Source organism: Mesocricetus auratus, unplaced genomic scaffold (genome assembly GCF_017639785.1).
Source record: "Mesocricetus auratus isolate SY011 unplaced genomic scaffold, BCM_Maur_2.0 Super-Scaffold_100025, whole genome shotgun sequence".
NCBI lineage: Eukaryota > Metazoa > Chordata > Mammalia > Rodentia > Cricetidae > Mesocricetus > Mesocricetus auratus.
Window position 1 is genome coordinate 13,436,337 of NW_024429206.1, and position 25,110 is coordinate 13,461,446.

The following is a 25,110-nucleotide window of genomic DNA, read 5'->3' on the forward strand; positions in this document are numbered from 1 at the left end:
TGAATCCCTGGAATTGGAACTCATTACATAGATCAGGCTGACCTGCAGAGCTCACTGCCTGGGGATTTTTGACTCACAGAGCTCCAATGCCTCTGCCTTCCGAGAGCTGGCATTAGAGACAGACCACCAAGGCCTGCCTCACCTGACCCATTTTCAAGAAAGTGCTGGGTCTGCTGTTTTGGGAAAACACTCAGCTCGAAAGTTGACAAATCTCCCTGCTGTAAAAATACTTCTGTGTCACTTATGCTGAGGTAAGTCATGGTTCACATGATGGGAATCAGGAAGGAATCCTCCATGGAAGCAGCTGTTGCAGTTGTCGGGAGGTGTGCTTTAGAAATCACCTATGTGAGCAGTGTGGTGGCACATGCCTTTAATCTCAGCACTTGGGAAGCAGAGACAGGTGGACCTCTGTGAGTTCGAGGTTAGCCTTGTCTAGAAAGTGAGTTCCAGGACAGCCAGGGATACACAGAAAAAAGAAGGGTGGGTGGGGGGACAGAGACAGAGACAGAGAGAAAAAGAGAAATCACCTGTGTACAGTTCAGAACTTCTCTCAGTGGCTCTGAGACTCTGAAGCAGTTATCGAAAGAGCCAGCATTACTACACGGCTGTTTCATCTGTGGAGCTTGTGCTTTCAAAGGCAGTGACAGCTTCATAGGTGATCAGTATGTCAGTGGTTTCTAACCAATTTGAAGTCATTAGCATACCTTCAGGTTACCTTGCAACAAAACCCTAAGACTCCAGTCTCTACTTTCACAAGTGTGTGTGTCTGAATCAGGGCTGTGTTTCTCTGGACCCACTGAGCCCTTTCATAAGCCCCTTTCTGTGTCTCTTGAGCTGGCATAGAACTTATGTGAAGAGCAAATTCTCCAGGGACACTGAAGAATTCGTGCTGAGCAACTCTGTGGCCAGTGCAGAAGGGAAAGAGGATTGGGAGAAGCCAACAGGGGAACTGAATCAGTCTTTCCCCTTTCAGCACATGTCTGGTAACCGCTGTCCTGGAGGCTGCTTATTATTAGAGTGAAGGTGACTCGTCCTATGTGGCAGCTCAAGTATTGGCAATTGCTTTCTTTTTTTTTTTTTTTTTTTTTTTTTTTGGTTTTTCGAGACAGGGTTTCCCTGTGGCTTTGGAGGCTGTCCTCGAACTCGCTCGGTAGACCAGGCTGGTCTCGAACTCACAGTGATCCGCCTGCCTCTGCCTCCCGAGTGCTGGGATTAAAGGCGTGCGCCACCAATGCCCGGCGGCAATTGCTTTCTACTAACAGAGCTAAACTGAATTCACTAACTCTTAATTTTTCCTCAAAGTCCCAACCTGTACTTCCAGAAGCTAACTGACTATCAGGTGACTTTTCTCAACTGAACTGGAACAGGTTTCTCTACCATCTGATTAGCACAAAGTTGCATAATCTGCAAATCCTGGCAGCCTTGGATACAACTAGCCAAAGACTGGAGCATCATCCATGGCCCATGGCCCCAACTCTTCCAGCTCCAGGACTCCAGCATAAACCTGTACAACAGAAAGTGGTCCAGCTATGTCAGTTGGCCAAGTGGATGACAACACTACACCCTGGTCACCTGGTAGAGTCCAGGCTGGTCTAGGAATAGCAAAGTCAAGCATTTTTTGTCAAGGGATGTACAAGGCAAAGTTTTGTTTTGGTTTTGGTTTTTTGAGACAGGGTTTCTCTGTGGCTTTAGAGGCTGTCCTGAAACTAGCTCTTGTAGACCAGCCTGGTCTTGAACTCAAAGAGATCCGCCTGCCTCTGCCTCCCGAGTGCTGGGATTAAAGGCATGCGCCACCAACGCCCGGCTACAAGGCAAAGTTTTAGGCAGCTCCTGATGTGGAAGAGCATCTAGTCCCTGCTGCTGGAGGAAATCACTGTTAGAAGCTTTGTTGTGGTGGGACTGCTAATTTATGCTGTGAATCAAACCCCGTGAAGGAAGAGAAAGAAAAAAAGACGAGGAGAAGGAAGGGAGGAAAGGAAGGAGACTGAGAAAAAAGACAAAGACAAGGTAAGGAGGAGAGGGAGCGAAGGAAGGAAAGAAGGAAGAAGGAAAAGAGGGGAGAGAAGGGAGGAGGAGGCACGAGAAACAGCAGCAGCTGGGGCAGCCTAGCCTGAACCATGCCTGCAGCAGAACGTCCAACTTTCACCAAAACCAACGTTACTGAGTGAACTGTCTGATTTCTCCCACTTCTGTTCTTTGTATCTTAAAGCATCCTATATAATAGAACCACCCTACAAAAATTATCTTAAGTGAGGCACTGGAGAGATAGCTCAGAGGTTAAGAGCACTGGCTGTTTTTCCAGAGGACCTGGGTTTAGTTCCCACCAACCACATGGTGGTTCACAATCATCTATGAGATCTGGTGCCCTCTTCTGGCCTGCAGGCATAATAAATAAATAAATAAATATTTTTAAAAAATTATCTTAAATGAATCAGTTTTGTTTTAATTTTGGCTTTTGTTTTAATACAGGGACTCAGGTGTTCCAGGATGGCCTGGAACTTGCTATGTAGCTAAGAATGCCCTTAGACTTCTGATCCCCTGCCTCTAAACTCCTCAAGTACTGGGACTGTAGACACACACCACTAAGCCCAGTACACAAATATTGCCTGGGAAGAGCTCATGTTTGAGACGCTTCAGACACTGAACAGCTGGCTCTCTAATTCACCTGGAAGGGGAGGAGGAGGAGGGTGCACTAGCAGTCATGGATGAGCAGCACACACTCTGCATCAGGCTCTGTGCCTGTCCCTGTGGGACCCACCGTCTCCTCACAGCAGCCAGTGGCATGAGGCAACGTCACCCCAGTATACACAGCAGACAGGGAAGGCTCCTGGAGCTTACGTCCTTTCACATAGCTAACAGGCAGTGGCACAGCATTAATTCACAGCTACACTCTGTGACATTCAATCTTACTGTCCTTTTAAGTCCTCTCTTTACATGGTTTGCTATGACACGGATTTAGAGTCAAAGAAGGGAGAAATAATGTTATACCATTCATATTTATAGAGAAAACTTAAGAACTATAAATACACTAAAATAAAAATATATGATTAAAAAATATATGATTAAGATGAATATATTTCAAAATTAAGATGGGATTCTAACAGTCCTATAAAGTGAATGGAAAGTTATCACCTTCCATAAGATTCCTGAGGACTTAGACCAATGTTACAGCTATGAATTTGTTTTTCTGAGACAGGATCTCGGTATAACTGAGTCTGAAACTAGCTTATAGTTAGCTGCACTGGCCTCTAACTCGTGACCCTATTGTGTCAGTCACCTCAGTGTGAGGTCCAGAAATGTGTGCTGTCACATCCAGCTAGAAAAAACAATTTAGATTCAATTGGACATTAGTGTAGGGGTTGTGTGTCCTGTGTGTGTGTGCGTGCGTGTGTAAGGCCAGAGAGCAGTCTCATTCACTCCTCATTCCTCAGGGCCTGTCTACCTTTTCCCCTAAGATGGAGCGTCACTGGTCTGAGGCTCACCAAGTAGTCGAGGCTGGCTGGCCAGCGAGCCCCAGGAATCTGCTTGTTCCTGCCTCTGCAGCACTGCAACTACAAGCATGTGTCATCATACCTAGATTGTTGTTTGTTTTTTTGAGAAAGGAGTTTCCCTGTGTAGCCTTGGCTGTCCGTAGACTAGGATGGTCTCAAACTCACAGAGATCTACCTGCCTCTGCCTCTGCCTCCCAAGTGCTGGGATTAAAGGTGTATGCCACCACAACCCAGCTAGATTTTTTTTTTTTTTTGGTTTTTCGAGACAGGGTTTCTCTGTATTGTTTTGGAGGCTGTCCTGAAACTCACTCTTTAGACCAGGCTGGCCTCGAACTCACAGAGATCCGGCTGCCTCTGCCTCCCGAGTGCTGGGATTAAAGGCGTGCGCCACCAACGCCCGGCTCCAGCTAGATTTTTTTAACATGGATTTTGAGGATCAAATGTGCTTGCAAGGTTGACTGATCCATCTCCCCACTTGGACATTTTAAAAATCTGCTTTGTTTTTCATTCTTGTGCCCAGAAGTCCTGAGGAAACAGCAGTGGCTACCTTACAGTACAACGAAGACAGGTGACACGCCTGTCATGCTCCACGCCTGCATATGCCTCCCTTCACAGTAAGTCTGTGTACTATATGCATAAAAATGCCAAAAGACACACATTTCCAGTGTCACCTACCATGCTTGCAGAAGAACTGGATGACGACTCTGCATTTATCCAATCTGCTGACTATTTTGCACTTCTCTACACTTCTTTCAAGGTAATTCAGACATCTAAAGATTGGCAGAATGGACTACAACACAAATAGGTTGTAAACATTAAACACATTCTTAGTACGGCTGTCCCATTAACTTTTTAAAGCCCAAAAGATGAAGTTGGTGAATTCATAAATGGCATTGGAATGATTAAGTATAGTACAGCTGTTATGCCCTACAAAACGAGTATTTCTCCCACGTAAGAGAAAATTAACTGTTTTTACCTTTATTGTCAATTTGCAATTTAAATTCATGGGTACGTCATTATTGCTCATTGTGGCTGAGGGTGACCACTGATAATGTTGAAAAAACAAAGACGAGAACAGGATATAGCCATATGTTGAATGACAGGAATTCACAGCTCTCAGAGCAAGCTGGAAAAAAATAAGTTATTTTAAAGAAAACTAACTTCTATTGAGTTAATCCTATTGTGAATATAATGCCACAAATATATTCAAATGAAACCAAGTGCACTGAGTTTACACATGGACACCTACATATATGTATCTATATTGAACATACATTTACAGTCTACAATCCTAAACGCTGAAGCTGTAAAACTGTAAATTTCCATAGTGACCGTAATATTAATGCATGAAAGGATGGAACAGCGACAGAAGAGAGCCCTGAGCAACTGTCCAAGGGGAAGAGCTAGCACTCAGTTCTGCCATCCTGGGAATTGGTGCCTACAACTATCAGGTTCTGAAATTTTAAGTGCTTGGGGTTATGCCCCCCACCCCTGCCCTTGGACTTGGCTCTTTTAAACATCTTCTCTTCCTTTACCATATGATCAATCACTTAACACTCTTTAACATTTATTTTGGCCTTCAAGCCGGGCGTTGGTGGCGCACGCCTTTAATCCCAGCACTCGGGAGGCAGAGGCAGGTGGATCTCTGTGAGTTCGAGACCAGGCTGGACTACAGAGTGAGTTCCAGGACAGCCTCCAAGACAATACAGAGAAACTCTGTCTCGAAAAAAAAAAAAAAAAAAAAAAAAAGACAGGTTCACTAAGTGCAAATTGGTCTCAGACTCATTATGTAGCTGGCCTGCTCTGCCTCTCTAGCACTGGGATTATAGGCCTGTGCCATGGTGCCTGGCTTTTTCACTGGACTTACTTACACCTTTCTCAGATGGGTCTAGCCACAGGTCATCACTCACTCGTGATAGAGTCTGTATTGCTTTCCCAAATACTATGGAGGAAAAGAAAGGTGCTGTTTATATTCTTTCTAGCAGTAAAGATAAGATACAGGACTACTTCCACATGCACAGGACTCAAAAACTAGAAAAGACAGGATTAACTGAACAACTTAATCATGCCGGTCAAATTCTTCAGTTGATTTCTTCAGTTGAGCTCTTTGTTACTGCCCTGTGGGTAAATTCCTAGAGGTGGAAATAGGTGCTTTTGGTATTGCAGACGACTCCTCACCCAAAGCACTAGTTAACTAGAAATTGCTGGCAACCATCCTACCCAAATTTCAAGCCTATTCTGTACCACCTACTTCAGTTCGGCTCTATCATTCATTCACTCTGAGCTTGATCTTGGGCAAAAGGTCAGAAAGTAACTGGTTTACCACTCCTTTTGATTCATGAGTTTATAATGATTATAACAACACTCATCATCTTGGCCTCCAGGATGTTCATGTTAGATCATAACGATCTCAGCTTTGATGCTGTATCAAGTCCTAGCGAGGTACATCACCATGTGAGGAATCACCACAAGGGGGCCAAATGTATGTGATACCACAGAGCTGGAAAAAATGGTTGAAATCCCCTCCCCTCCCTCCCGAATATGTTGCAACAATTTCCCAATAAGTGGTTACATTTGACTTTTAGGTTTAGTGTGGGACAAATCTCAGGATACACCTGGGAGTCACTCAGCTGATCAACACAGCATTTTATATACTAGTTTACCATAGGGAATACTCTATAATACCCTTTACATACACAGTAAGAACGCAATAAATCTGCAGTGGTATAAGATTCAACAAAATTATTTCTCCCCAATTTCCATGCTAATGCTTTCATTCACTTTTTGGGGGGTTCTCCCACCCTCTGTAGGGGGATGGAACCTAGCGTCTCGTATATGCCAGGCAAGCTGTCTATCCATGAACCCAGTCCCGAGCCCTGTCATTCCCTTTTTTGTTTTTCGCGGCAGGGTTTCTCTGTGGCTTTGGAGGCTGTCCTGGAACTAGCTGTTGTAGACCAGGCTGGTCTCGAACTCACAGAGATCCTCCTGTCTCTGCCTCCCGAATGTTGGAATTAAAGGCGTACGCCACCACCGCCCGGCGGTCATTCCCTTTTATAAGTCTGTGTACAATATAGTTCCCCACATCGTCCTTCTAGTTACTGAGCTCAATTCATGTATTTCTATTTCATGCTCAAACTATCAACAGAGGTATTAATATTAGTCTCATTTTCAAACTGAGGAACCTGAACTTCAAAGTGACATAGTAGCTTGTGCTAGACCATACATTAAAAGAAAAAAAATTCTCCAGTAGAATCTCGAATAAAGATCGGGTTGTTTTCCCTGGGCTCAAAAATACTTTTGCTGGTCAAGTGTCATTTTCCTCTCAACTTCTCCCCCACATTAGCCCTCATCAAATCGAGCTTAAGGCCCAATGCTACAATTCATTTCACGGTCACCAAATTACTAGGCACAACCAAAGAAAAAGGGGCTGTCATGGTAGTCGAAGGCCAGCAGGGCCCTCCTGAGGGGCGCTGCAGTCAGGTTTTGCGTCCTCAGTCCTGGCAGAGCACGGCAGTGGGAGCGAAAGAAGACGACGGAGACCCTTCACAGACGTTAGGCTCTCCCTTTCCGAAGTAGCAAAGCAAGAATGGCCGCTCCACCTTTCACTTGACCGCCCGTCATTCCGCACTTCAGCATGGCTACCGGGAAAACAGGCAGGGCGGGCGGAAGCGCGCTCCCCCCCTCCGCCCCCCGCCGCCGCCGCAGGTACCCGGATGTTAGCCGCACTTTCTGTGATCTCAGCCCCTACCTTGCCCCACCCACGCTTACTTCCTCCCAGCACAGTTTCGCTTTCTGACGGGGAAAGGCCCTTGTGGGATCCCGTAGGACAGTCTCTCTCAAACTTCGCGTCTTATTGGTGGCGGAAGAAGTGGGCGGGTCCACCAAGGAGCCCGAGGAAGAGGGCGGCGGCGTTCGTGGTGACTGAACGAAGCCCGGTGACAGGATGGTGAGCACCGCGGCGGCGGCGGCTGTGGCGGCGGCGGGGACCCGGGTCGGGCCAGGATGCTGCGGCGTCGGGACGAGGACGATCCGGGAGGCTGGGGCGGGCGAGGCCGAGGCGCGAGCCTGGGAAGGCCGCGGAGGAGGGACGGGAGGAGCGCGGCTGGCCAAGGGTGCGGCCCGGCCTGGCGTCGCCCCTCGCCCCAGCGGCCAGAGGGCGTGCGAGGAGGACCCGGCCTCTCGTCCTGTCACGAGATCGGCTCGCTGCGGCCCGGGGAGGCCTCAGGCCGTCCGTGTGGTCGGACGTGCCTCTCCTGCTTCCCCGGGGCTTGCTGGGGACGGCCGGCCTCGGTGCAGAACGACAAGGGACCGCTGCACTGGCCACTCCGGGCCAGGACCCCAAAAGGGACCGCTTGTCTCCTGTGACTGCTGCGATCCCTTAGAACGAACTCGTGGGGATAGTTTGAAGTCTGAGGGCTTTAGCTTCCATAGTCTGTATCAGGCCTTTCCCCCAACCCCCCTTAGATTGCTGCCCCATGACCTTTGTGGTATAAAACCTGGGGAGCAGACACGTCCCTCTAATTAGACTTTTTAAGGCATTCTTTGCTCCCCAAAGTTTGTAGAGGGTCTCTGTCGAGCTTTGCTGATCATGCTGATGAAGGTTAAAGTGAAGGCACCTCTCTGGATGATGGGCACACGTTGCATTTTTTTTTTTTTTGCAGAGATAATTCTTGTTCAAACGGCCTTTGAAAGGGTGGTTTATAAGCGTTCCAAAGATGAGTGCTTAAACTCACCTGGTTTTTGCTTCTAAACAGACCCGAGTTTAAAGTGGACTAGTCAACTTATGGAAATTTGGAGACACTTTCAGGAAAGAAGAATTAGCTGCCATGATCCATGTTTCTGAAGTCGTTTTGGGAAGTGGAACACTTATGTTTAAGGGTCGTTGCCCTGCTATTCATCACGTTTCTTTTAAATATTTCTTTTTAGTTTGTGTGCGTGTGCCTGCATGAGTTTATGTACATCACGAAAGTACAGGTGCCACTGGAAGCCTGGAGTTACAGGCAAATGTGAGATGCCATGTGGGTACTGGGAACCAAATCCGGGTCCTTTGCAAGATCAGCAAGTGCTTTTAACTACTGAGTCATCTCTTGATGCCTAAGTCGGGTTATTACGATGTAGCCCGAGTTGGCCTGGAATTCAGAGATCTGCCTGCCTCTGTCTCCTGAGTGCTGGCCCCAAAGGAGGGTACCATCGCACCCAGCATGTGTTGGTTTTTAATTGTCTTAATCTTTCCTTGACATTTTCATCATTTGATTATGTACTTGTGTTAGTAATGTCTCTATAGCAAATAATAACTTCCCCTGGAGCATGGTTTTTCACTGCTAGAACCTCAAACATAAAAAAAATAAATAAATAAAAACCAGTATACTTCAGAGACAGCAAGACCCTAGGAACCAGCAAAGGATAGCCTTAACTGTTTTTGGTGAATTCTTCCGATTATAAATATCTAATCTTACAAAGAGTACACCGAATGAGACATAAAGGGACAGGAGGCAGTGTGGAAAGCAAGAAGAGAAAATGTAGAGTGACACTGGCAAGGCAAGTTTGCTGTGTGGGGGTGTTTGTCCTATGTCTGAAAGTAAAGTGAGTATTCTTTGGAATTATTTTCAGCACAGCTGATTTTTAACATTTTCTTCCATAACATTCAGAAATCATTAACAAAATTTGCATAGTTGGTATGTTTTTTCTTTTAACTTTTGTTGCTTTCTTTTAACATCAGTCATGTTTCACCCTTTTTTTTTTCATTCCCCTGTCTGCAATCAACTTCTTCATTCCACTAAGGCTGGGCACAGAGTAAGTCTCTTTTCTCCGCTCCTACTAACAATGGTGGTTGGGTGGCTGATAGCTGATCTCTCAAGTAGGAAGTGACCCAATCCCCATGCTTCATTTGGGTTGTTTCTTTTATGAATGTAACAAGACTGCTGTTTCCAGATTCTTTGCTGCCTCTCCTGTTTGTTTAACCTGATTTGTCATCATGAATTCAGGCAAGGGCACTTGTGACCTGTGTCATGTGTTTCTTATAGTTTGGTCACCAGCAGAAAATCATAGAATTCTGTCCTACTGTGGATCCTTGAAAGTTCCTGTGTGACCATTTAACCAGTAACAGTCCTTACATATTAGTAGTCAAAGATATTGATGGCACCTCATAGAATTGGTGTCTTCAGTCTTGATACAGTACTGTGTGTCACTAATGTTCTTTCTGGAACATTCTGACTGAACAGTTCATTTTTAGTCCCAGAGATTTTCAGCCTATTTTAGATATACACCCTCTCAGGAGTTCAGAGTTCTTTCTTTTAATATAGAAAATGTTTTTCAGCATCCCACAGTAGTTCATCAGTTCAGATCTGAAGGGATCCCCTCTAAAATGAAGACTGTTCTGTGTCAAGGTGCTTGTCTACTGATTGAGGGTGGATACTTTGTATCGGTTGTAGCTTTCACAGGTTTCCCCCAAAGTGCTCATTTTGTGACCACCCAGTTCTTCAGCTACTCTGTGTCCTGATAGCAGTTCCTTTTCTTTACAATCCTTTGACTTTTGTTGCTGGAGAATCAAGCTTGTTTTCATAATCATTCTCATTTCACACATTTTGGTTTTTGATTGGTTTTCAATTTAATTACTTTTTTAAAATTAGTTATTTTATGTGGATGTGTTTTGTCTGTATGTCTGTCTGTACACCACCTGTACGCCTGGTATGGCCAGAAGGGGTGTCAGATCCCTTGGAAGTGGAGTTACAGACAGTAGTGAGCCACCATGTTCTGGGAATCAAACCTGGATACTCTGGAAGCGCAGTCAGTGCTCTTAATCACTGAGCTCCTCTCCAGCTGCCAAATTAACTGTTTTAAATTAATTTAACATTATGGTGGCAAAAGTATCTTGTTAAATATGTAATGCTTTCTTTGATACTGTTCAGTGATAGCCATGTCTTGAAAAGCAGTTAGAATGTGTGCATTGATGAATGGAGCATCTGTGCCAGGAAAATCCTGTAAGCTTATACTAATCAACATGGAAAATCTCTTATGCTCTGTGTGTGGGAGGCACATGTGTTATCTTTAAATGAACTGTTAAACAATATTCTGTCAGTTTATTTTGTTCAGTCTTGAAATTTTTTAATTTAAAATTTCATAGGCTTCCCCCCCACACACACAAATGCCCCCTTTTTTTGGACAGGATTTCACTGTGTAGCTTTAGCTGATCTAGAACTTGCTACATAGACCAGGCTGGCCCTGAACTTACAGTGATCTGCCTGCTAAACTCCTCACTCAGTTATCTAGCTTTTTGTGTTACTTCTCTAATACACAAGTAATTGTGAAAGTGTTATTTTTTAAGTTAACAAGCTATACTTAGGGGGTGGAAGAAGCAGTTTTATTTAGGTAATATAAATATGACAGTGGGGTTTCTAGTGAAAATAGCAAAATTTATAAATAAGGTGCACATATGCGTCTGTTGAGACTCTAAAGCATAGGCCTTTGTTCCCTGTAACATACTGCTAAGAATTTGAATTAACAAAGTCAGTTAATTTGGGCTAATGTTCTCCAAAGAGTTCTTAGCGTTCACTCTAAAATTAACTTTTCCCTAGTAATTCATTTTTATATTTATATACATATATATATACACACACATATATATTTTGTGTGTATAATGTTTCATTTTGCAGCATTGGCTGGCCTCAAACTGGAACTTGCTTGCCATGTAGCCCAAGTTGGCTTTGAACTAGCAGTCTTCCTGTCTCAGTCAGTCCCCTGAATGCTGGATTTACAAACACGAACCACTGTACTCTAGATATTCTCTATCTCTCTCCCCTTTCTCTCTCCTTCCTTTCCTCTTTCTCCTTTTTGAGGCAAGGTCTCATTGTATTATCACTTTGTAGACCAGGTTGTCCTCAAACTGTCTCTGCCTCCTGATTGTTAGAATTAAAGGCATGTGCCACCACTACTCAGGCATATTCAGTTAAAAAACAAACAAACAAAACCAACCAAAACTCCTTTGCTTGCATGTATCTAATCAACACTAGCCAGTGCAGTACCTGTAAAGTTCAGAAGAGGGCATTAGATCCACGAGAACTGGAATTAGATGGTTCTGAGCTGCCTTGTGGGTACTGGGAACTGAACCTGGGACCTCAGCAAAAGCAGCCAGTGTTCTTTAGCATCTAAGCCATCTCTCTGGGGCCATGTCATTTTGTTTCTGATAATTTTCATTAACAATGTTTTTATTAGAGTTGCAGAAAATATTACTGTGTCATCAAATGCTATAGATTCCAGCAATAGATTGTTCAGTTTGCAGTTTTCATTCTATTCAGTATAATTTGTGTGTTTCTAAATCAATCCTTTTTACTTTTTCTGAGACAGTATCTCTGTGTGGCTGTGGCTAACCTAGAACTCACTATGTAGACTAGGCAGGTCTTGAACTTGCAGTGGTCTCTTGCCTCTGCCTACCTAGTGCTGGGATTTCAGGTGTGTGCTCTCACACCTGACTAGTGAATCATTTTAGAAAACTTGATTTAGGTAAATAAAAATAACACAACTTTTGATATCCAAGATAAGATTAGTATAGAACGTATTTGTTGACCCACGATAGGAACTATATTAGTAACTTCTGCTCTGTTGGGTTCTTGGAGTTTCTGACAAGTTTAAAGGGGGATTCATGGGAAAATCATGTTGTTTGCCATCATGTCTAATGCTGTGTTTGTTTCACTCTGACACCTGAAGTTGGTGTTGGTGTTAGGAGATCTGCACATTCCACACCGGTGTAACAGTCTGCCGGCTAAATTCAAAAAACTGCTGGTGCCAGGAAAAATCCAGCACATTCTCTGCACGGGAAACCTTTGCACCAAGGAGAGTTATGACTATCTCAAGACTCTGGCTGGTGATGTCCACATCGTAAGAGGAGACTTCGACGAGGTGCCATTTTCCTTTCTCTCATATCTGTGCCCCTTTCTGGCTGCTTTGCATAAACTTTATCCTTTAGACTTGAGTTTTTCCATTGTTATCCCTCCCACCTTGAAAAGTTACCCTAAGGCCTAGACAGTTTTGGTGGTAGAATACTTATCTAAGTATACACAATGCCTGGGTTCAGTCCTCAACATCACAGTTATTTGTCACCGAACTATAAAATTACAGGTGAAATATTCATTCGTTTATAGCCAGAAGCATTATGGATTTAGGCATTATCAGATTTGGGGACATTTGCACATATGTAATGAGATATTAGGGATAAGAGCCAGGTCTAAACAGCAATTCATTTTTGTTTCATTCTTACATACCTTATATGCATAGCCTGAAGATACAAAGTGAATTCCTGGTCAACTGGGTTTGTAAAACAAGATCCTGTTTGGAGGGGGAATAAAATTAAGAGTTCTTATGCCAGATGGTAGTGGTGCTTGACTTTAATCCCAGCACTCGGGAGGCAGAGGCAGGCAGATCTCTGTGAGTTCAGGCCAGCCTGGTCTACAGAGTGAGTTCCAGGACAGCCAAGACCACATGGTGAAATCCTGTCTCAAAAAACAAAACAAAAATAAAGAGTTCTTAAATTTCAGCTTTGCCCATTAGTTATTAAATAATGTGATTCTTGAAAGTTACTTTTCTTCTGACCCTCAATAAATATGTTGGAATTGAATAATTCACAATAAACATGATTCCAATATAAAGAAATTATTTTGTGCTCCTAGGAATCTTTTTTTTTAAAGATTTATTTATTTATTATGTATACAGTGTTCTGTGTTCTGTCTGCATGTATTCTTGCAGGTCAGAAGAGGGCACCAGATTTCATTATGGATGGCTGTGAGCCATCTTGTGATTGCTGGGAATTGAACTCAGGACCTCTGGAAGACCAGCCAGTGCTCTTAACCTCTGAGCCATCTCTCCAGGCCACTCCTAGGAATCTTAAGCTTTTCAAAAATTATTTAACTTGGCTAGTGCTTTCAAAGGGTTTAGGGCCATTGAGGTGGCTCTGGGTAAAGATGCTTACCACCAAGCCTGATTACCTGGTTTGATCCCCAGCACCCACATGGTTGAGGGAAAGAACTAACTTTTTTTTTTTTTTTTTTTTTTTTTTTTGTTTTTATGAGACAGGGTTTCTCTGTGTTGTTTTGGAGGCTGTTGGTCCAGCCTGGCCTCGAACTCACAGAGATCCGCCTGCCTCTGCCTCCCGAGTGCTGGGATTAAAAGTGTGCGCCACCACCGCCCGGCAAGAACTAACTCTTAAGTTGTCTTTTGGCCACATGTGTACAGCAGCACACATGGACACATGTACAGATGCATATACACACAAAATAAAAATTAAAAATCTCTCCAGGTGTTTGTGGCAGACCATTAGTCCCAGTACTTGGGAGGCAGAATCAGGTGGATCTCTGTGAGTTCGAGGCCAGCCTGGTCTACAGAGCGAGTGCCAGGACAGCCTCCAAAACAATATAGAGAAACCCTGTCTTGGGACAACAACAACAAAAAAACCCCCAAAAATTAAAAGTCTCAAAAACCACACAGTTTCTTTATATCAAACAGAATGCACATACAGTGTTCATATTTAGCAGACTTAAAAGAGATTTGGGGTAAACTGTGAAGGTGGCATGGTGGTGGAAGTCCAGGGAGATAAGGAAGAATAGCCTACCTGTTAGGTATTAAAAATAATTAAGACTTCTCTATTTGTGTTAAAGACAGTTTAATTAGCAAGGCTAAGTTTCATTTAGTTGCTAAATACACAAACTCTAGAACCATGTAACCAGGGTTTGGATCTCACCTCAACCACTTATTGGCATGTAACCTTGGACAAGTTGTTTCAGCTTTGTGCCTTAGTTTCCTCATCTATAAAGCCTGGGACATAATTTAAATAAACCCCAGCTTATAGGTCATGGGCCCTAAGTTATGAGAATCACAGGTTGAGGTGACAATTACTCTTTTTAATTGTCATTATAGTATTTGTGTGTGCATGCATGCACACGTGTGCTCCGGTGTGCACACGTGTGCTCCGGTGTGTGTGAGAACAGGACAGCAGCCTGTGCAGCCAATTCCCTGTGGGATCCAGGACAGACTCCAGGCTTGGGGCAAGCACCTTTACTAGCTGAGCCATTTCACCAGCCCAGGAACAGTTACTCTTTACAGCCCACCCTAGAGAATCCACATTCTACAGAAATTAACTCAATAAAGTGGTTGCTTGGCAGCTTCTAGTTTACATTATCAGAATTGGGTTTTAAAAACCATTGCAGTATTACAGGCTGAGGAGAAACCTTTTTTTTTTTTTTTTTTTTTTGGAGACAGGTTTCTCTGTGGCTTTGGAGGCTGTCCTGGAACTAGCTCTTGTAGACCAAGCTGGTCTCAAACTCACAGCACAGAGATCCACCTGCCTTTGCCTCCCCAGTGCTGGGATGATTAAAGGTATGCGCCACCACTGCCCAGCTGAGAAACTTTCTTGAATACGCTTGTTGTAGGGTGCTGTCTGAGACTGCACCTATATGAGACTGAATATTTAAACAAATTGAGTAAGTTTCTATCTGAAATGTCTGAAATGTGTATTTTCTTTATGTCTCTTTTTTATATTAGAATCTGAATTATCCAGAACAGAAGGTTGTGACTGTGGGGCAGTTCAAGATCGGTCTGATCCATGGACACCAAGTTATTCCATGGGGAGACATGGCTAGCTTAGCCCTGCTGCAGAGGCAGTTTGATGTGGACATTCTTATCTCAGGACACACACACAAATTTGAAGCATTTGAGCATGAAAATAAATTCTACATTAACCCAGGTTCCGCCACTGGGGCATATAATGCCTTAGAAACGTAAGTACCACAACTTAGCATTTAGAGCCTAAGAGAAGGTAGTAATTGCGTGTGTGACATTTCATAAGGAGAAATACAACATTTAAATAAGAGTCTGTGTGATGGCATACACTTCTAATCCCAGCACTCCAGAGGCAGGGGCAGGCATATATCTGAGTTCAAGGCCAGCTTGGTCTACATAGTGAAACCCTGTCTCAAAAAACGCACAGTAAAATAGGTAAATCTTTGTCAATGATCCCTTTTTACTATTCTTTTCTTTCTTTTTTGAGACAGTGTTTCTCTGTATAATAGCCTTGGCTGCCCTGGAACTCACTTTGTGTAAAGATCTTGCTGGCTTCAGACATGCAGAGACCACCTGCCTCTTGCCTCCCGAGTGCACCACAACCACCCAACTACTGTTGTTCTTTTCAATGTGTAGGTAACACAATCATACTTCTCTTGAGGTCAAGACCTTGAGTTGAAATTTACAGTGTTACTGCTTTAGTACAAAACACTAACACTGTTTATTTTCCTTCCAGAAATATTATTCCGTCATTTGTGCTGATGGATATCCAGGCTTCTACAGTGGTCACTTACGTCTATCAGCTTATTGGAGATGATGTCAAAGTAGAACGCATTGAGTACAAAAAATCTTAAAGCTAGGCTTGTCTTGATCATTTTCTTTTTTTTCCATTTCCTTGTTCAAGTCAATTAATTAAAAACTTAAGAGGCACACAGTTGTATCACTTTTATAATATTTGCACTAAGATGTCTTCTCTGTTTAATACATAGTTGCTGTAAGCTTCTTGTAAACTATAAGAATATACTTAGTTTGCAGTATATGGTTTCTTTGAAAGGAAGTCCATCATATAGTACAGGGCCATGTTTGAAAATTTTAACCTTGTAAATATCTTCCTACTTGGTAATTGGACTTCATTACAAAACTAGTGCATGAAGAGAAAGAATCCAGAATTTTTATGTATGTTTTCTCTTCTCTGGTAATAAATGTTTACCTTCCATTTAGACTTTCTTGAAAACCTGTGTTTAATTTAAAAACCACAGACTGGAAATCCCAGCACTCAAGAGATAGAGGCAGGTAGATCTCTTAAGAGCTGTATGGCAAGCCGGGCGTTGGTGGAGCACGCCTTTAATTCCTGCACTCAGAGGCCAGCCTGGTCTACAGATCTAGTTCCAGGACAGCTAGGACTGTTACACAGAGAAACCCTGTCTCAAAAAACACGAACCAAAAAAAAAAAAAAAAAAAAAAAAAACTCAGAGAGCTGGTTCAATTCCCAGTGGTGGCTCACCACTGTCTGTACCTCCATCCAGGAGTTACGAGTTACACCTTTACACAGACACACCGGCAGGCAAAACACCAATGCACATAAAATAAATTTTTAAAAATTCAGTTTTGTGCAAGTAAAATTTTAATTGTCTCTAGCTAGAAACAAGCATACATTACACATATATCATTGGTACACAGAAGCATATTGGATGAAGAAGGCTGCTGTAAATGTCTCAACAACCCAAATGACATACTGGTGACTAGCACTGTCATATACATGGCTCACAACTCTTCCTGTCCACCTCTGGCTCAGCATCTGGATGTTAGCTGCTGGCTGAGCTTGGTATGGAGACTGTCAGGTTGACCTGAGATGTGCCCGGCTCTTGAATGGACATGGACTGCATGCACTTATTCAGTAGCTCTTCCTCCTTTGTTTCTTCATCCATGCATGGTTGAGAATCTTCTAAAGACACTGAAGGGAAGACAAGCCTTTATAGTGTGTATTGGAAATATTTTTTTTATTATATGTGTATGGGTATTTTGCCTGCATGTATGGTGTGTGTGTGTGTGTGTGTGTGTGTGTGTGTGTGTGTGTTCACAGAAGAGGCATGCGATCTTCTGGAGTGGTGGGTGCTGTGAATTGCAGATCCTCTGGAAGAGCAACCAAACACCAAGCCTTCTCTCCAGCCTCATTTACTTATTTTTTGATTCAGGGTCTTTGTAGCTCTGGCTAACCTGTAAACTTGATATGTCAGACCAAACTGGTGTCTAACAGAGATCTACCTGCCTGTGCACACCAAGTGCTGGGATTAAAGGTGTGTGCCAACATACTAAGTTATTCTCCTACTTGCCCCAGCCTCTTTCTTTTTTTTTTTTTTTTTGGTTTTACAAGACAGGGTTTCTCGCCGGGCGTTGGTGGCTCACGCCTTTAATCCCAGCACTCGGGAGGCAGAGGCAGGCGGATCTCTGTGAGTTCGAGACCAGCCTGGACTACCAAGCGAGTTCCAGGACAGCCTCCAAAGCCACAGAGAAACCCTGTCTCGAAAAACCAAAAAAAAAAAAAAAAAAAAAAAAAACAAGACAGGGTTTCTCTGTATTGTTTTGGAGGCTGTCCTGGAATCGGCTCTGTAGACCAGGCTGGCCTCAAATTCACAGAGATCCGCCTGCCTCTGCCTCCCGAGTGCTGGGATTAAAGGCGTGCGCCACCACCGCCCGGCGCCTCTTTCTTACAGTAGTCACAGCATTATATTGTTACAGCTACTGCATAGCACACTTAGTAAACACTGTATTCCAATTGTTTTTCTTTGTTTTGTTTTAAGCCAGGGTTTCTCTGTAGATTTAGTTTGGAGTCTGTCCTGGAACTCACAGAGATCTGGATGCCTCTGCCTCCCAAGTGCTGGGATTAAAGGCATGTGCCACCACTACCCAGAAAATAGTGAATTCTTTTAGATGAAAGCATAAACTAGTTCACATTTAGTTGCTTTGGTTTCTGAGATAGGTGTCACTGTGTAGCTCACAATTTATGTAGACCAGGCTGCCCTGAAGCTCAAGAGATTTCCTGCTTCTGTGCTGGGGCCTGTGTCGTGTGCCACCATGGTTGCTTTTTACTTGAAATAACAGAGCTTATCGCACTTAACATTTTTAATCAAGACATAATCAAAATGACTACTTAGTGTATTTTAAACAAAGTATTCAGAAGTGTAAGTCAGACATGGTAATTCTGCCCACCTATAGTTCTAGTAGGTGGAGGCAGAAGGATCAGGAGTTCTAGGTCCACCTGGGCTACATGAGACCTTGTTTCAAGCACAAAAATCCTTTAACTCCATGTATATGTGTGTGTGCCTGCTTAATCCCACATTTACCTGGTAGCAAGAGCAGTCTGCCTTGTCTTTTAAACGTCTTCAGTGACTTAGATCTTGTTTTTGATGCATATCCAATTTTTAACCTGTGACAAAGGGGAATATTTCAATTGAAGACAGCATGGTGAACACTGTTGTGGAACTCAAAATAGGTTCTTTTTACTGCTGTTGGCATTACCAAATACCCTTCATTCCCCAGTCTCTTGTGATTTACTAACCCTGAAATGCAGCACTATTACCACATAGTGTGGATATTGAAGCTTCTCTTGTATTGTTGTAAGCTGCAGGTTTGTTTGTTTTTTGAGACCCAGTCTCATGTAGCCCAGGCTTGCCTCAAATTCACTTAGTAGACAGAGATGCCCTTACACTCCTGATCCTTCCAAGTACCGAGAGTGTAGACTTATTCCACCACACCTGTTGACAGCAGCTTCTTTCCTCCTCCCTCCTGGCTTTATAGTCCATCCCTCTTGGGGAGCACTGTCTCCCCTTTGCTGGAGCATCATGCTGCTTTTGGAGGCCTTGCATCATTTGGAAACTGAGTGAGAAGAGTAGTCTGTCTCTAGTTGATGCAGATTTTTTTTATTGTCTGAATGTGCATGTGTGGAGATCAGAGGGCAACTTCGGGGACCCTGTTTCCTCCTCCTATATTTTCTAGGGATCAAACACAGGTCATTGGGCTTGCATAGCAAATGCTTTTACCTGCTGAACCATCTTGCCCTGATCAAAAATGTTTGCAAACCCACAAATTATATTGTGATATACCTAGGTGTGGTGGCATAGCTGTACTTCTAGCATGTGGGAAGCTGAGGCGAGAGGGTTCCATGAGCTTGAGGCATACCTGGGCTATACATCCTGTTACAGAAACTCAAACTCCCTCAAGTGTCATAGCCCACGCATCTCAATGAAGAGGACATGGACTCCTCATCTGAGTTTAGCAGAGTGAACATATAGAAAATGGGAGCTTTTTTTTGTTTGTTTGTTTTTCGAGACAGGGTTTCTCAAGTTTCTCTGTATTGTTTTGGAGCCTGTCCTGGAACTCACTCTGTAGATCAGGCTGGCCTCGAACTCACAGAGATCCACCTGCCTCTGCCTCCCAAGTGCTGGGATTAAAGGTGTGAGCCACCAAAATGGGAGCTTTAATCTCACTCGGGAGGATCCCCTTCAGACAGAGCTAGGTACAGTTTTTCCTTCTTAAACTCAAGAAACCAACCCTTCCTTGTGTCTCAGTGGTCGCCACAGGGAATGGATGATCATTTCAGGTGTTGCAGCCGCAATGCTCAAAGATTCCTTTCTCTCCAGATGGTGTCGCCATGTAGTGCAGGGGGCATGCTGTTTCTGTGAGTAGCGAGAGCTGACTTGGCTCCTGTGATGAGTGAGGGCACCTGCACACAAATCATCTGTTAGGAGACTCACTTCTCATAAGAACCAACAAGAAACCAAGTGGGGGTGCACCTGCCTGGCTTTTGTGAGCCTTGACGGAGCACATGCACATATTGCCTCTTCATTAAGGTCCTCAGATAGCTGGAGTTGCAGACCTTAGCGATGCTGCACAGGTAGCGCTTCTGACCTGAGGTGAGTTCTGGATGCTGAAAGAAAGAATGAGGATCTACTGACTGCTGCAGTGCAGACGGATGAGATGGTACCTGAAAACAGCTCAGGTTACCTGGCCCCAGCTAAAGGCACATCTTTCCAGAAGCAGAGGGGTATCTGCTGCCTCTGTGGAGCACACTGAGTTAGTTTTCAGCCTACGTTTTTAAACATTACCTGTCTGTGTGGGTGTGTGCACATGTGCATGTGGCCCACCCGTCCCCTAGAGCTGGAGTAGAAGTGGTTGTGAACCTGAACGAGGGTACTAGGAACTGAACTCTGGTCCTCTGTAAGAGCAGTGTGACCTCTTAACCACTCAACATCTCCTCAGCCCCCCTTTTTTTTTTGAAACCGTTTCATACATCCCAGGCTGGTCCTGACCTTGATCTGTCATTGAGAATGACCCTCAATTTCTGATCCTCCTGCCTCCATCTGAAGACTTGGATGACAGTATCCCATACCAAGTTTTTTGTTTTTAATCTAATTTTGACTAAGTGTACTTCCTTTTTTTTTTTTTTTTTTTTTTTTTTTGGTTTTTTTGAGACAGGGTTTCTCTGTGGCTTTGGAGGCTGTCCTGGAACTCGCTCTGTAGACCAGGCTGGCCTCGAACTCACAGAGATCCGCCTGCCTCTGCCTCCCGCGTGCTGGGACTAAAGGCGTGCGCCACCAACGCCCGGCAGTGTGCTTCCTTTTTAAAAGAATTGTATCCTTCCTTAAGAGATGTGACTCAGCCAGGTGGTGGTGACACATGCCTTTAATCCCAGAACTCAGGAGGCAGAGGCAGGGGGATCTCTGAATTTAAAGAGAGTTCTAGAACACCCAAGGCTACACAGAGAAGCCCTGTCTCCCCCACCCCCAATACAGAACTCATTTATGCATGTATGTACACACACAGAATTTACATTATTGAATAAGTCATTAATCCAAAGAAGAGTAGGACTGTTGGTCAGAGGACTACCAGTCTACAGAAAGTTTTCCTAGCTTGAATTCACACAATCTATATTACTCTGGAAATAAGACTCAAAGAGGCTGTGTGAAATTTTGTTGGTTGGTAGTTGAGACAAGGTCTCTTGTAGCCCAAGGCTGGCCCCAATTCCCAATCTTCCCAAGTGCTAGGATTACAGCCATGAGCTACCACACCCTTAAGAGTTCATTTGCTTGTTTGAATAAGTTATCACCGTGTTACCCTGACTTGTCTTAACTCCTGAATTCAAGCCACCTTCCTGCCCCAACCTCCCCAGTAGCTGGGAATACAGGCACATGCCACCATGCTTAGCTCTCAAGGTGTGATCCTTAATGAAGAATAAAAATCAATAGTTGTAAAATCCTTATTGCTATTTTCTTTACCTGCATGCTTCTAATTTTGTAATCTTTGATCTCTCTGACTTTATTTTTATCCCTGGAGTATCTTGGTGATTGACTCTCAAGTACCATATATCTGGAAAGAACTCTTGACAGGGAATCTATAATCCTTGTAGTTATGATGAATTTATTCAACATATTTACTGACTGACTCTGTTTTGGGGTGAGTGTCTTATTTGTTGTTGAAACAGGGTTTTTCTATGTAGCCCTATCTGGCTTCAGACTTTCTATGCAGACCAGGCTGGCTTTAAACTCAGACAACTCTACTCTCCTCGTAGTGCTGGGATAACCCCTATGCTACCGTGCCCATTCTTTTTTTTTTTTTTTTTTTTGAGACAGGGTTTCATGCCCATTCTTTTTGAGGATGATTTTTTGTATGTTTGTTTTTCAAGATAGGGTTTCTCTGTGTAACAGCCTGAGCTGTAATGAAACTAGCTCTGTACACCATGCCTCTGCCTCCCGAGTGCTGGGATTAAAGGCATGTTCCACTACTGCCTGTCAACACTTTTTTTTTTAAGTTTTAGGGAAAATACAATAGGCCAGGTAAGCCAAAAATCCTGGCAGCTGCCAGGAGGAGGGAGATGGAGAGAAGTTCATTTCTTTCAAGTTAGGTATGGAGGTCAGAAAGTAGGGGAAAAGCCTAGCGTGCCAGGGAAAGCATGCTTAGGCTTTGGCCAGTATCCAAAAGAAAGAGCTAGAAGGAAAATGGAAGCAGACAGGCTTCACAGAGTTATATGACCACTGCTCTGCAGGAGGCTGCCTTCAAGGACTCCTTGACAGTATACTAGATAAACCATGTAGTCTGTTGAGCCTTAAGTTCTAAGTAGTATCTTCAATCCCAAGTCTGGATCTGTAGCTTGGTAGCAGATACTTGCTTAGTATTCACAAGGCCCTGGGTTTAATGGTCAGCATCCTTCAGAAACATTTCAGAGGCTGGCAACATGGCTCAGCAGGGAAAAGTGTGTCCTGCCAAGCCTGACAACCCGAGTCTGCTCCCCAGGTGGAAGGAGAGCACTGGTTCCCACAAGTCCTCCTCTGACCTCACACAGGACTACAGTAATTTTTTTTGACAACTGTAGTAAATTTTTATTTTAAATTCTGGTCTTACCTTTAGAAAAGATGAATCTGCCATTGACTTAGGGATATGAATTGTTTGGACTCGAGTAGTTTTCCATAACTCCTGAAGCTTGGCAATGTACACTCTGCGTCCCTCTTTGAATTTTTCTGCAGGCAAAGACATGCGACATTCTGAGGCAAAGCTCATTAATAGTATATACTTATGGCTACTTGTGATTATCCTGAAGCAGTTGTAGGAGTATTTTAAATCAGATAGTTAAAATTTGAAAAATGTAGGGGGCTGGAGAGATGGCTCAGAGGTTAAGAGCACTGGCTGCGAGCCGGGCATTGGTGGCGCATGCCTTTAATCCCAGCACTCGGGAAGCAGAGGCAGGCGGATCTCTGTGAGTTCGAGGCCAGGCTGGACCAACAGCCTCCAAAACAATACAGAGAAACCCTGTCTCGTAAAAACCATAAATAAATAAATAAATAAATAAATAAATAAATAAATAAATAAATAAATAAAAATTAACAAGTTTCCGTTGGTGGCGCAGCCTTTGATCCCAGCACTTGGGAGGCAGAGGCAGGTGGATCTCTGTGAGTTTGAAGCCAGCCTGGTCTCCAGAGTGAGTTCCAGGACAGCCTCCAAAACAATACAGAGAAACCCTGTCTCGAAAAACCAAACCAAAACCAAAAAAAAAAAAAAAAAAAAAAAACCAAAACAAAACAAAAAAAACCAACAACCAAACAAAAAAGAGTTTCAAGTTTACTGGGGATATTAAAGAATTTTTAGGGCTACAGTTTAGTAGCTGTCTAGCATGTACAGAGCCCCATGTTCAACAAGTCTGTTTTATATTTGTGCATGTGTGAGGCAGGGAGAGAACGGGCAAGGGTGATGAGTCAGAACAGCTCAAGAGAATCAGTTCACTCCTAGCCTGTGGGTTCTGGGGAACTGACACAGGTGGTCCATCATGCCAGCCCTTTGAGACTCCATTGTGTAGTTATCGACAGGCAGACTGGCTTCTCTGATCTGTAATCTACATGCATTACCTGCTTTATGCTGTCCACCAGTGCCTTTGGAATTCTGGTGATAAAAATGTCCAGCTGACCTGTTGGAAAAGAACACGAGGAATAGGCAATCAGGCAGCTTGGTGGCCAGTGAAGACAGCTCACATGCTCTTTTCTTTTCCTGTTTTCACCAATGTCTTGCAAATTTTCTCTCTCCTATTTGGCTACAAGAAGAATGCATCTAAGCTTTCTCTCAGTGAGCTGTCAGGCTTTCCATACTAAGATGAGAGTGAGTGTGTTTCGAGGGGATAGAACCCAGGACTCACAGAAGTTAGGAGAGTGTTCTACCACTGAGCCATATCCCCAGTTCCATTTGTACTTTGCTAGAAATGATTTTAAAGTTGGCCTCATTTTCATAGCTCACTAGTCTAATTCTTACAGCAATACCAAATGAGTAGCTTGGCTCCTGTACTATCCACAGGATATCTTTCTTGTTCTTTAATCATTTCAGTACTGAAAAGAGTAATTATTTTGTGCTGGAACCAGTAAATTTAACCAGTCATGTTTCCAGTCTTGTGTCTGCTCTTTCCTTTTCTCAAAAATTTAAACTGCTTCCTGCAGTTTCCCAGTAACTGAGTTCATTGAACCAGCACACCTCCAAGCATTGTCAAGAACAGGAAAGAACCTAACATCACATCTTTAAGAAGTCTTAGCACAGCCCGGCGTTGGTGGCCTTTAATTCCAGCACTGGGGAGGCAGAGGCAGGCAGATCTCTGTGAGTTCGAGACCATCCTCCTCTACAAGAGTTAGTTCCAGGACAGCCTCCAAAGCCACAGAGAAACCCTGTCTCGAAAAACAAACAAACAAAAGAAGTCTTAGCACTAAATATATAGTACAATAAAATGCACATTTAATATAAATACATATACATATTTAATAAACTTGGATTTAGCAAGAGCCATGGTTGTGGACCTAACTGGATCCCCCCAATCATTCTGCTGCTCTTGATTTTAAGGAAAGTAGCGTGACATCACAAGTCTACTGTCCTCACCATCTAGGAAACAGTTAAAACCCGTCTAGTCAGGAGTGATAGTCCACACCAGCCATCTCAGCACTCCGAAGAGGAACGGGAGGACGAGTAGTTCAAGGCCAGCCTGAGCTAAGTGAGTGTGTCTCAAGAAACCTACCCGCCAAGCGAGTCATGCTCAACTGCCTTCCTGGCCGGTAGCCCCATCCGATAAAGAGGCGGCCAATGTCGCAGGGACTGGCTTAGTGGCGGAGTTGTGGGTCTGGGGAGTGGTGGGTGGGGGCTGGGTTCGCAGGACCCTCTCCAGGGCTGATAGCCCGAGCGGGTGACAGTCGTGCTGTCCTGCTCCGAGGCCGCCTCGCAAGTCCTTCCCCCCGGCAGCCGAGTCCCGGCCTCACCGGGGCCCCTTCCTCTCTCTCTTGACTCCTCAGCAGGGGTCCGGGGCCTCACCCTTCGCCGCCTTCGGTCCTGGCCAACACAGGCAGCTCTGCGACCCCGGGACAACGGCTCGGCATCCCGTCGGCACGCGCGCGCCACGCCCGCTGAGGCCGCGGCCTCCGGCTCTACCCTCCGACCCTGCCCGAGCGGCCTCGGGACCGTGCCGAAGGCGACCCGAGACCCTGGAGCTAGACCCGGGGAGGAGGAGGCCTCAGGTGACCAGGCTTGTACGCCTAGGCGTCTCTCCGTGACA

General features: G+C 44.2%; 3 protein-coding genes across 5 annotated transcripts in view; 1 reads left to right on the forward strand and 2 right to left on the reverse strand.

Moving 5' to 3' along the window:
• Nucleotides 1-7,200, reverse strand: part of Rad9b (RAD9 checkpoint clamp component B) — a 33,040-nt gene extending 25,840 nt beyond the window's left edge. The window contains exons 1-4 of the mRNA XM_040731066.1: nucleotides 7,091-7,200; nucleotides 5,363-5,433; nucleotides 4,468-4,617; nucleotides 4,167-4,281 (exon numbers count right to left, since the gene is read on the reverse strand). Coding sequence (XP_040587000.1) covers nucleotides 4,167-4,281; nucleotides 4,468-4,617; nucleotides 5,363-5,433; nucleotides 7,091-7,127 — 373 coding nt within the window. The 5' untranslated portion in view covers nucleotides 7,128-7,200. The remainder of the gene's footprint in view (nucleotides 1-4,166; nucleotides 4,282-4,467; nucleotides 4,618-5,362; nucleotides 5,434-7,090) is intronic.
• Nucleotides 7,201-7,280: 80 nt separating this feature from the next.
• Nucleotides 7,281-16,258, forward strand: Vps29 (VPS29 retromer complex component). 2 transcript variants are annotated; one of them, XM_040731068.1, is made up of 5 exons: nucleotides 7,299-7,437; nucleotides 9,273-9,284; nucleotides 12,195-12,386; nucleotides 15,021-15,256; nucleotides 15,775-16,258. In XM_040731068.1, exons 1-5 carry the CDS (start codon nucleotides 7,435-7,437, stop codon nucleotides 15,890-15,892), a joined length of 561 nt encoding a protein of 186 aa, XP_040587002.1. In that variant the 5' UTR covers nucleotides 7,299-7,434; the 3' UTR covers nucleotides 15,893-16,258. The 2 variants fall into 2 exon arrangements, with proteins under 2 accessions (XP_040587003.1, XP_040587002.1); XM_040731069.1 differs by lacking the exon at nucleotides 9,273-9,284 and having other exon boundaries at nucleotides 7,281-7,437.
• Nucleotides 16,259-16,639: 381 nt separating this feature from the next.
• Nucleotides 16,640-25,100, reverse strand: Fam216a (family with sequence similarity 216 member A). 2 transcript variants are annotated; one of them, XM_040731077.1, is made up of 7 exons: nucleotides 24,870-25,100; nucleotides 23,435-23,493; nucleotides 22,437-22,552; nucleotides 19,836-19,965; nucleotides 19,590-19,761; nucleotides 18,383-18,465; nucleotides 16,640-16,992 (listed from the first exon to the last, which is right to left on the reverse strand). In XM_040731077.1, the coding sequence occupies exons 1-7, from the start codon at nucleotides 24,932-24,934 to the stop codon at nucleotides 16,844-16,846; spliced, it is 774 nt and encodes a 257-aa protein (XP_040587011.1). In that variant the 5' UTR covers nucleotides 24,935-25,100; the 3' UTR covers nucleotides 16,640-16,843. The 2 variants fall into 2 exon arrangements, with proteins under 2 accessions (XP_040587011.1, XP_040587012.1); XM_040731078.1 differs by lacking the exon at nucleotides 24,870-25,100 and adding an exon at nucleotides 24,580-24,859.
• Nucleotides 25,101-25,110: the final 10 nt, after the last annotated feature.

Coding starts and splice junctions, on each gene's coding strand:
- Vps29 (XM_040731068.1), top strand. Junction 12,387..15,020: donor TAAGAGGAGACTTCGACGAG/GTGCCATTTTCC, acceptor TTTTTATATTAG/AATCTGAATTATCCAGAACA. Junction 15,257..15,774: donor GCATATAATGCCTTAGAAAC/GTAAGTACCACA, acceptor TTTTCCTTCCAG/AAATATTATTCCGTCATTTG.
- Fam216a (XM_040731077.1), bottom strand. CDS start 24,934: ATGCCGAGCCGTTGTCCCGGGGTCGCAGAGCTGCCTGTGTTGGCCAGG. Junction 19,966..22,436: donor CAGATTCATCTTTTCTAAAG/GTAAGACCAGAA, acceptor TCTTTCTTTCAG/CATCCAGAACTCACCTCAGG. Junction 19,762..19,835: donor TCAAGGCTCACAAAAGCCAG/GCAGGTGCACCC, acceptor ATTTGTGTGCAG/GTGCCCTCACTCATCACAGG.